The 11,846-nt window shown below is 43.9% G+C and overlaps 1 protein-coding gene across 1 annotated transcript in view; it reads right to left on the reverse strand.

Moving 5' to 3' along the window:
- The window catches only part of lmnb1 (lamin B1), a 96,857-nt gene extending 85,085 nt beyond the window's left edge, over positions 1 to 11,772 (reverse strand). Inside the window, exon 1 of the mRNA XM_069892997.1 lies at positions 11,233 to 11,772. Within this exon, the coding sequence (XP_069749098.1) occupies positions 11,233 to 11,582 (350 nt within the window). The 5' untranslated portion in view covers positions 11,583 to 11,772. The remainder of the gene's footprint in view (positions 1 to 11,232) is intronic.
- Between the last annotated feature and the right edge of the window lie 74 nt (positions 11,773 to 11,846).

Consider the following 11,846-nt stretch of genomic DNA (forward strand, 5'->3'; position numbering starts at 1 on the left):
GCATTTCCTTCAAACGATTCAATTTCAAACGGTAATTTTTTAATGAATTAAAATCATGACAACCTTCGCTTTAGAATTAAAAGAAGAAAATACATGGCCAACCCACTCTCTCTTCAATTTCAAATGTTCTTTTTCAGTCAAATGTGTTTCTTGCAAAAAAGTAATAGCAACTTTCATTTTTCTTATAACCCAAAACTCTTACACTTAATTAGATTATTCAAACCCTAAACATTAAAAGTTGCAAAATTCAAATTAGACATTTCTTAATCTAATATATTCTACTACTATAAAATAATGCTCCCCTTCTAATTTCCTTAATATTCTAAAACCCCCCTTATGTAAAAATTCCCAAAAAAAGGGGGAAAAAAACTAACAGTCCCCAAAACAAACTACTAAAAAAGTAGTAGCCCCCTAAAAATCTGGGTGTGGTAAAACCCACTAATGGCAGATGACTAAAGATCTCAATGTCATCCACCCCCCCCAGTCAGACTTTCACAAAGTACTGAAACAAAAATAATCCACCCAATGATTCCAGTCCCAATGATTGTTCCAGATCTTCAATATGAAGAAGACTGTGTCAATTCAACTTTCTTCCCATTCTTTCCATGCTTCCCATTTCCATTGCCATTTACCCTCCTCTTAGGTGACAGTGATAACGATTGTCCATTTCCTCGTAAATCTGGCAATGAATTAGCAAAAATTAATGCATCATGATCATTTTCAAAGAATTGAGATTGAAAGTTCCCATAAAAAACTATCAACACAGCCAAATAACGAAAGGCAAATTTATATCCCTTTCGCCACAATACTTCTTTAGCTGAATTAAATTCTCAGCACCTTCTAATAATTTCTTGACTCAAATCCGCATTTAAAAAAAACACCCTATTATTCTGGACCATCATTGGAGCCTGATTCTGCCGTGCTTTCTGCACTGCCATTCGTAATATCATTTCTGTCCTGATATTTCAAACAGCGAATCAAAACTGCTCGTGGTGGTTGGCCTGGAAACGATTTCATCCTTAGTGCTCCATGTCCTCAATCTAACTCCAGACAATCTGGAAAAAATTCCTTGCCCAACACCTCAGGAATTCATTTCTTAAAAAACTTTACCGGATCAGAACCTTCTATATCTTCTGGAAGACCTACTATTTTTACGTTATTTCTTTGACCTGATTTTCTAATGAATCAATCTTCTTCAAAAATTCCTTCTTCTGGATTCCCCAATCCACGAATGAATCCTCCACTATTTTCGTTTTTTCTCTATTATGCTCCACTTGGTTCTTACATTCAAAAAAAGCTTTTTCAATCTTTTTTATGTTATCTTGTCCACTGATTTTATACATCTACTAACATCACTTTTAACTACATTAATATCTTGCTTCATACAAGTCATTTCTTCACATATAGTAGTCATTTTAGTTTTCACTTCCATAAATCCTTGAGTCATCTGAGTAGACATCTCTATTGACATATTTTCCATTTGATGAGCAATCCCTTCCAAAATTGTGAACACAGAATCCAGTCCAGGTTCCATCACCTCCCTTTGAGGCCTACCTTCTCTGGTCTCGTCCCCATTCCTTCCTGTGTAAGTTCCTGTAATTTTGATCATTCTTCCTCCTCTAACATCATAGGTCCTCTTCTAGTGCGGCTGCTGGTCAAGACGCCCACAGCCCACACTCTGTCCAGTAGTTCCCGGACCAGCGACGCTCCACACATGCCCAGCAAAGTCACCGACCGCGCAGGTATATCTTCTGACCCTACACTGCGCACTCCTGGACCGCCAGGCAGGCGGATCTGTCTTCGCTCGGCCAATCCGCCCGCGCCCCCAGACTCACGGGGGTGCGAGTCAAGGCCAGCGAGCCCATCACTGAGCCGGCGCCATCTTGTGGTTGTGCTATCGGCACTGGTGTAATAGTTAACCGAGCAGGAGTCCTCTGAGGCTTGGGACTCCAATTGACGACTCCGTGGCTTCAACTTGGTAAGTAGGCCTCAGTTCTTCAACACTTTTGTAAGGTAATTTCTTTTGCAATTGAGCTTTTGATTTTTTCACGTTGGCAGCCATTGCAATCCTCCAATATTCCAAAGTCTGTTAATACTATTTTTAATTTTTAATTTGGGCATTTAGAAGTCTAACTGGGGGAAGGTGGAACCACACGTCTTCCCACTATGCCATAATGTCACGCCCCAATCATATTTTCCACTTGCATCAATACATACATATAATCCCTCCCCCAAAAGAAAAAGAAAAAGAACCTGAATTTATTTATCGTTCACTCTTCATATATTCTTAACATATTATTCTATCCTGTACATATTAATTGGGAGGAGTGGGTGTCATGGATGACGTGGATGCACTCTGACTGATGAAATCTATATATGGTTTCCATGCATACGCCTCATAACATTGTGCAATGTTACAATGAAAGGGTCAAATGGTGCACAGCAAGGGCAGCACGAGGGGACTATCAAGGTTTATTTAGGAGCCCAATGGTTGCAGGGACACAACCACCTTTGAACCTGTTGGTGCCTAATCTCACTCCTGAACCTGCTCACTGACAGGTGGGAGAAGATGGTGTCTGGGATGGATCCTTCTGCGTGTTGGTTGCTTTTCTGGAAGTGTAGAAGGAGTTGATGGAGAGAGAGAGAGACTCGTGTAATGTTCAGAGTTGCATTCAGCACCTTCTTCCGATCTTGGGCAGAGCAGCTCGTGTGATACATTCAGCAAGGACCCTTTTGGTGGCGCAGCTATAATTTGTTGAGGAATATGGGGGGGTACATGTCAGACTTTCTTAGCTTTCCAAAGAAGAAAAGTTATTGGTGCACCTTCTTGACTGTCATATCAATGTAGCTAGTCCAGGTTAGGTCACTAGAATTACTGCAAAGAACTTTAAGATACCTTCCATCTCCAGTTCAGCATCATTAATGTGGACAGGTGAGTAGGCTCAACCTCTCTCCCAGAGAAGTCTACAATCAGTTTTGATTTGCTGAAATTAGAAGGTTATCTTAGCACACCAGGCCATGAGACATAATGGCCTTTCTAAATTCAGTATTTCAAGGTGCTACCTTACAGTGATGACTCTTTCAGTGCAGCTCTGACAGGAATTATCAAATATTCTCATTCAGAACTACTAAAATACAACCAAAGAACCAGAACCACAAAAAAAACCTACCCACAAGGATGACCTAGGATCGCTGGCAGACCTCAGAACTGGGAGACTCAGCAATTTCCATCAGAACAAGTGACCTTTAAACTGCCATCGCTCCAACAAGTTCAGCACAGCGGTGTCATGATAATGAATATGTATGAGATGTACCGGAAGTCACATGGTATGAGAGGGAGAGACAAGAACACATGCAAGAGAACAAAGGAAACGGGAGAATAAAACGACACTCAGAAGTTTACCTGATAAAACTTGTGTTTAATGTTTTATTACCTTCACATTTCGGGCCACAAATGTGACAAGCGGGAGTTTTAAACAGCCAGCAATTGGCCGGGAGGGGAGGAGTCGCAAACAGCAGATGCTCAGTACATTTAAACATCGGAGGATTTAGAGAAATATCACTCAAACCATTTAAACACCTCGGGAACTACCAGCAATGGACCCACAGGCCATGTAGACAAGATCCAACCACATGAAAACAGGGGGTGGGGGGGGGCTACAGGTTAAGCTGAGACGCCGAGCCCTGGCCAACGTTCAATCCTTGGACAACAAACTTAATGAACTCCAACATCAGAGAGATATCAGGGAGTGATGAGGGATGTGCTTTACAGAAACATGGCAAAATGCAAACTTCCCAGACTCTGTGCTACAGCCCAAAGGCTTCACCAGTCATTGCATTGACTGAACCCCATGTCAGGAAAAACAAGGAAAAGCAGCATTTGTGTCAGCATCAATTCATCATGGTGCACAGACATGATGGTCATGTTCCAGACCTGCTCCCCTGGCCTGGAACATCTGGAGACCAAGTGCTGCCCATTCTACCTGCCGAGGGAGTTCACCGCCATCATCCTGGACGCAGTGTACATTCTGCCCCAGGGCTGTCACTGGAGGGGCTGAGCACTGTGATCAGTAGCCATGAGGCAGCACATCCTGATGCCTTCCCCATCATTGTGGGGGACTTCAACCAGGTCAACCTGAAGAAGAGTCTGACAAACTACCACCAACGTCACATGCGAACCAACACACTCGACTACTGCTACACCACAATGAAGAACACCTACCAAGCCAGACCACAACCACACTTCACTAAGTCTGATCACTGGGCTGTACTACTCCTGCCCACCTGCACAAGCAGAGACTGAAGACCACAGCACCAGTGGTAAAGACAGTGAAGGTATGGTCAAGGGAGGCAGAGAAGCATCTGCAGGACTGCTCGCAATTGGTGGACTGGAACATATTCAAGAACTCATCCAAAGACTTGAATGAATGTACACAGACTTCAAGACCTGTGTGGATGAGTGTGTGCCCATGCATACATAACAGGTTTCCCCAACCAGAAGCTCTGGATGAATCAGAGGATTCGCAACCTGCTGAGGGATGGAGCTCAAGATCTCTACAAGATGACCAGGTATAACCTGCGGAGGCCATCGCTGAGGCAAAGTGGCAATTCTGGAGGAAGCTAGAGTGAGAGAGACAGAGACACACCAGCTGTGACAGAGAGTGCAGGACATTACAGCCTATAAAACGAGGGCAAACAGTATAGATGGGTGTGATGCTTCATTACCCAAAGAAAAACAAATTTTGTTATTTGTTCATATCAATAAATTCTGATTTCATCATTATTTGATATCCAGTCTACAAATATGGTGATGTCAGTGAACTTAAATATGAACTAGGAGCAGTATTTTGCTAGGTTGTCATGGATGTAAAAAATGTCCATCCACAGTTGTCAGAAGTTGATGTTCCCACATGAAGTGTATAGGAATAGCTTCACATGATGAGTCCCATAAGCAATCAGAAATCGGAACACTCCAGGACCAACTTAGTTTTCTCCTCACTCCACAAATCATCTTCCAAGTTCTTCATTTTCCATATAGAACACTACAGCACAGGAAACAAGCCTATTCTGTGCCAAAACATCATTCCCTGACCTACACCATAACCCTCCAGACCTCTAATCCACATATTTATCCAATTCACTTACCAATGAGGAAGCTCCCCCTAATGTTTCCCCCCAAACCTTTCCCCTTTTACCCTAAAGCCATGTCCTCTCCTATTTATTTCTTATAATCTAAGTGGAAAGAGCCTACTCGCATTTACACTGTCAATACCTCTGATAATTTTGTAAATCTCCCCTCATTCTTCTACACTCCAAGGAATAAAGTCCTAACCCGCAATCTTTCCCTGTAACTCAACTCCTGAAGACTCAGCAACATCCTAGTAAATCTTCTCTCCATTCTTTCAATCTTACTGATATCCTTCCTGCAGTTATGCAACCAGAACTGCACACAATACCCCAAATTTGACCTCACCTATGTCTCATACAACCTCACCATAACATCCCAACTGACTTACGAAGGCCAAGATGCCAAAAGCTTTCTTCACAACCCTACCTACGACACCACTTTCAGGGAATTATGTAATTGTATTCAAGATCCCTTTGTTCCTCCGCCCTCCTCAGTACCCTACCATTTACTATGTATGCCTTTTCTTGGTTTGTCCTTCCAAAACGTAACACCTCATACTTGTCTGCATTAAATACCACCTGCCAATTTTAGCCCATTTTTCCAGTTGGTCCAGATCCCTCTTTGAAAGCCTTCCTCGTTGTCCACAACGCCTCCAATCTTAGTGTCATCAGCAAACTTGCTGACCCAATTTCCCACATTATCATCTAGATCATTGATCCCAACACAGATCCCTGAGACACACCACTAGCCACAGGCTTCCATTCTGAGAAGCAATCATCCACTATCACTCCCTGTCTTCTCCCATTCAGCTAATTTCAAATCCAACCTGCAATCTCTCCATGGAAACCTAATGTGTGGACCTTCTGAACTAACTTCCTATGCGGAACCTTGTCAAAGGTCAATATAAAACAACATCCACAGCCTTTCCTTCATCTACTTTCTCGATAACCTTCTCAACAAAACTTAACCATAATTCTCTTTAAAATTGCAACTTGCATAACCAGTGGAGTAAAAGAAGCCACATCAGGTCACTGAAATTTACAAGTTTTGTAATCTAGTTAATGATGAAGATTCGCTCCTGCAATATTTATCCCACAAAAGGCATGGAACATTTTAGACATCAACTGATGTTTGGATGGGCTGCAAGCACAGTTGCTGAAGCCTATTCATCCACTTTGATAAAGCAAACATTATTCAAAGCTGTCAAAGAAAGCAGTTGGTTTTCCAATTTAGCAGCTGCTTTGCTGCTCAGCATCTAATAGATTCAGGACAAAGAAACTCTGGCATCTCAAATCCAGTTTAATGTTACAGATCCAAGAGAAGAAACATTCCAAATTAAATTAAATCATTCTTCAAGTTACCCATACTTTCGATAAAAATCAACAGCTGAGATTACAGCTGAAGTCATGCCTTCAACTGGAAATCTCCACCCATCCCCCACCACTCTATTCTTTTCCTTACAAAGGTTTTGATGCTTCCCATTCTGGTGTTGTTGCTAAATTAAGACTATGGAATTATTTAGCTATGCACCACTCCAACAATATGTTGACCATACTGGCAACAAACAAGCAATTCTCCAGCACTCAATATCAGAGAAGTTTCATTATTGCTGGGCTTGCCAACGATGCCCACATTCCAACTTAGCCACTTAAACTGATGGAAGGCGACTTTTATAATTTATTCTCGGAACTTTACAGAAAATGTAATTGGAGCATTTAATTTCAATTTATACACAAAAAATTATACAGACTCTTGTGCCTGTCTTGCCATTCAATAACATCTTCACTGATCTTGTGGGTGCAGTTCACTTTTTTTATATATAAATGCCTTCCATCCAAATCCTGACTCCAAACTGATTCAAAGTTTGAGCAGCAACAATTTGAAATTAAATGCCAAAGATTCCCAACTGATGTTACACTAAATCAATCCCAAATGGCCAAACACTTCAACCACAGCCTTCCATTCAGTTCTACAGAAAAACACCTAATATCCTCCAGTCAATTCTTTTCAGAATTTGTGTGCTCTGAATTTCTGATATTTTTAGATTAATACCCACCTTGTGTGCAAAACATGGATTGGAATAATCTGCAATTGAACATAATTAGGGAATCATCTTCAATTCAAGTGAATCAAACCTGTCAGGCATTGAGGGAGGCGAGTGTAGGAATTGCAGGGGATCAGGCAGAAATATTTAAAATGTCTTCAGCCACAGGTGTGGTGCCAGAGGATTAGCATTGAGTTTATGTTGTACTGTTGTTTAAAAAAGACTCCAAAAGTGACCGTGGAAATTATAGGCTGGTGAGCCTGTATACAAGTGTTTAGATAGCCAAGGACTGATTAGGGATAATCAACACGACTTTGTGTGTGGTAGATCATGTTTAGATGTTGTCTACATGGACTTCGGCGAGGCTTTTAACAGGGTCCTACATGGGAGGATAATCAGGAAGGTTCAGATGCTCAGTATTCATTGTGAGATAGTAAACTGGATTTGACATTGGCTTTATGGGAGAAGCCAGAGAGTGGTGGTGGATGATTGCTTCTCAGACTGGAGATCTGTGACTAGAGGTGGGCCTCAGGGATCACTGCTGGGAACATTGTTGATTGTCAACTATATCAATGATCTGGATGATAATTTGGTAACTTGGATCAGCAAGTTTGCAGATGGCATTAAGATTGGCGACATTGTGGACAGTGAGGAAGGTTTTCAAAGCTTACAGAGGGATCTGGACCAGCTGGAAAAATGGGCTAAAAATGACAGGCAGATGGTATTTAATTCAGACAAGTGGAGCGGTTGCATTTTGGAAGGACAGACCAATGAAGGACATACATGGTAAATGGTAGGGCACTGAGAAGTGCGGTAGAACAGAAAGATCTGGGAATACAAGTACACAATTACCTGAAAGTGGTGTCACCAGTAGATAGGGTTGTGAAGAAAGCTCCTCTATTGCATAGAGGAGTTGGGATGTTATGGTAAAGTTGTACAAGGCATTGATGAAGCCAAATTTGGAGTATTGTGTGCAGTTTTGGTCACCTAACTACAAGAAAGATATCAATAAGATTGAAAGACCGCAGAAAAGATTTACTAGGATGTTGCTGGGACTTCAGGAACTGAGTTACAGGGAAAGGTTAAACAGGTCAGGAGCATTCCCTGGAGCATTGAAGGATTGAGGGGAGATATGAAAAAGGTGTTTAAAATTATGAGGGGTTAAGACAGTGTAAATGTCGGTAGACCTTTTCCACTGAGGGTTAGTGAGATACAAACCAGAGAACATTATGGATTGGAGGTCTTTGGAGGGCTATGGACTGGGTAAGTGGGATGAGGCAGAAAAATAGTTCTGTGCAGACTAGAAGGGCCAAGGAGCCTGTTTTTGTGCAGTAATGTTCTACAGGTACACAATCCTTTATCCGGAACCCTTGGGGGACAGCGTGTTCTGAATTTCAGATTTTCTCCAGATTTCAGAACAAAAGCCATCTGCCCCAGATTTAAGCCCACCCGAATTGTGCTGCCGTATCCACCCCCTTCCAGTCGCGCTGGCGTCTCTCTCCCCCCTTCCCGCCCGAGTTGCGCTGCCATCTCCCCCCCCCCCCCCCCCCCCTCTCGTGTCTCTCTCTCTCTGCTGTTCCACCAGCACCAGGAAAACAAAATGCCTGTTTTTGGAGCTTTCCAGATTTTAGATTTCCGGATAAAGGATTGTGTACTTGTATCATTCTATGTGCATGCAAGTTAATTTACACTGAATCTTCAGAATGTTAAAATTCAAATCAAACCAATCCGATTATTTGAACATGAAAAAAAAAATCATTGATCAAATTAAAGGTGATGCTCATAATCCTGTACTTTCCAAATAACTGATTCGGCATGAACATCTCATTTCCTCGATGCCCATCAACCAGATTTACAATTGGATGGAATAGCCTCCCCTTCCCATGGATTTAACAATAAAGGACCAGAGGGCACAAGAACAGGGCCATGGAAGGAATCTGGAACTGAAGCGTCCAACATTTAAGACAGTCGTAACATCAGCATAACCAGTTGGTCTTGAATTCTCATGTATTGGAAAATAGTGGACGTGTCAAAGAAGGTTAACAAGGTGGCCACAGATAAAGAATTAGGAATTTATAAATATTGACCATTAGGGTGGTGCTAATAATATGGAAAGAATACCTAGAATTTAATATGATTTGGAGGGATGCTCAATCACTCTCTTTCAATGAAGAGCAAAGGAAGAGAATCTTAATATTTATTCTCCAGAACAAGAGAAACCAGTGAAGCTTGTCAGAGCAATGAAAGTAGTGATGGAAATGATTACGGCAGCTGAAGATGCCCAATAGCATTTGAGGTGAACCTTTAGATGGCACAAGTAGAGCCAGAAAACTGTTGAGTGGCAGTGAGAAACATTTTAAAGGACCACAAAGACGTCCACAATGCCTCCATCTGCAAACTTGCTGATCCACATTTTCATGGATATAGAGGACAATCACCAATTTTCCCCGCACCGATCCCTGAGGCCCACCACGAGTCACAGGTCTCCAGTCTGAGAAGCAATCATCTACCATGACTCTCTGGCTTCTCCTGCATTCCCAATGTCAAATCCAGTTTACTATCTCACCATATATACCAAGCATCTGAACCTTCCCGATTATCCTCCTCTGTAGGACCTGGTTAGACAGCATCCATAGCTTTTCCTTCAACAACTTTCCTGGAAACCTCGTTGAAAAACTACAAGATGGGTTAAACATGATTTCAACTCAGCTCCAATAAAATTATTTTTAAAACAGCCATTTAACAAGAATTGCCACATCCTGAACTTTGGCTCAGGATTTTTCAATCTTGTAGGGAGATTTTAAAGATGCTAATGTCAAGATCAGGTTTTTCTTTGCTTGCTACAAGTCTAAACGCGACCAAAATTAAATACGACATTAAAACAGTTTTTGTTTCTTCTTCTCCCTCATTCAGAATTGCTTTAACTTTGGATTATTCAATATACCCTCACCTAAATTGATCTTCTGGCGGATTACAAGCTGAATAGGATCACATGCCAAATCTGCAGAGGAGAGCAAAGCGAAAAGGGCAGGGTGGGAAAAGGATCAGCTGAGTTGAGGCAGAGGTTCCAGAGGAGTCAACTTCAACACTTTTTAAACTGTTGTATCCTTGCAATAATACGAAATGCAGCAACTCATGAGACTGAAGTGAGAGATCTAGGTGGTGTCGAGATGCTCTTGATTGGCAGGGCACAGGGGGCAAGGATGACTCCGGCTCCAGTTGGATTCCAAAGTGGCTAATAGTTATTGGAGTTGGTGTGGGGGGGGGGGGGGGGCATCTCGTAAACGGAAAGCACATCAAGTTTCAAGAACTCCATTTCTTTCGGCTGCGACGGGGGAAACAATTGTAGTAGGAGTGGCCTCGAAGACTCGCCTCCAAGCCATGCCATCCATTGCCAGAAGCTGGCGATTGGCTTTTTTTTCGCGGTAAAGTGAGTTTGCACGACGAGCCCGTGGCCATTTGGAGCAGGACGGGCAGCATCGACTCGGCTGGCTGGGGGTTCCCGGGGCCCCGGTCGTCACGGAGCGGCCCTTTATCTGCGCCCGGCGACAGGTGGCCAGTCCCGTCCCGTCCCCCCCCCCCACTTATCTTCGGATTCCCCGGGCACTCCTTTTCATTGTTTAAATAAGGGAGGAAAAGAAGCGAAAGGGCTGAGATTGGAGGCTCCCTCCCTCCAAATAAACCGGAGAGGCCGCCTCGATTCGTCAACGCCGAAGCGGATCCATTCAGCCGCTGCCAAATTCAACCCCAAACCGATTTGGACCAAATAAAAAAATGATTCCATCCTGACCGAGGTCACGATTCGGGCTGCGAGCGTCACTTCATTGAAGTCAGATTTCAGGACGCACTATTAAACTAGGCAATGAGAGGCAGAACAGGACAAGCGGCTTTTAAAAGGGTTTTTGTGGGGGGGGGGGGGAAGAATTAACCTGCAAGTTCACCAAGTGAGACTCGGGTTTCTCCATTGCTCCTTCAGACTCAATATATTCCCAAATAGAGAAGGGGGGCGGGTGAGTTTGGGCACCAGAGACCCCCCCCCCCCCCCCCCCAAGCCACTTACTTCTGCGACAGGCCGTCGTGGTCGCCGCGAAGTTGGCCCAGCTCGATCTGCAGCCGCGCCCGCTCCTTCGCGGTGTCGTCCAGGGACTTGCGGGCGTCCGCCAGCTCGCTCTCGTACACGGTCCGGAGGCCGCTCAACTCCCGGCTGGTCACCTCCTCCCGCTCGGCGAGCTGCAGCTGCAGCCCACTGTTCTCCGTCTCCAGCCAGCGCACCTTGTCGATGTAGACGGCGAGGCGGTCGTTGAGGTGCCGCAGTTCCTCCTTCTCCTGCAGCCGAGTGAGGCGGGTCGGGCTGAGCGGCGTCCCCGCCGCGCTCCCGCTCGTCCGCTGCTGCGTTCTTGGACTGGCCATAATCGCCCGGGATTCTTCTTTTAAAACCAAGCAAGAGGAAATGATCAACAACGGCGAGGAGACCCCGCAAAATAGTCTTTAAAAGAGAAAAATCAAAGCAACGAGGATGGCCAGCACCTGCTGCTCCTCCTCCCCTCTCCTCCTCCCTCTGCCCGCCTTTCTTCCTGGATCCACCGGACCAACCCGCTGCTAAAATGGCTCCTGGTTTCAGCATCTGAATTCCACAACGTGACCGCAGGGGCCCAATTGCACCGCGAGACTAAG

The sequence above is a fragment of the Narcine bancroftii genome, chromosome 1 (assembly GCF_036971445.1).
Source record: "Narcine bancroftii isolate sNarBan1 chromosome 1, sNarBan1.hap1, whole genome shotgun sequence".
NCBI classification, from domain to species: Eukaryota; Metazoa; Chordata; class Chondrichthyes; order Torpediniformes; family Narcinidae; genus Narcine; species Narcine bancroftii.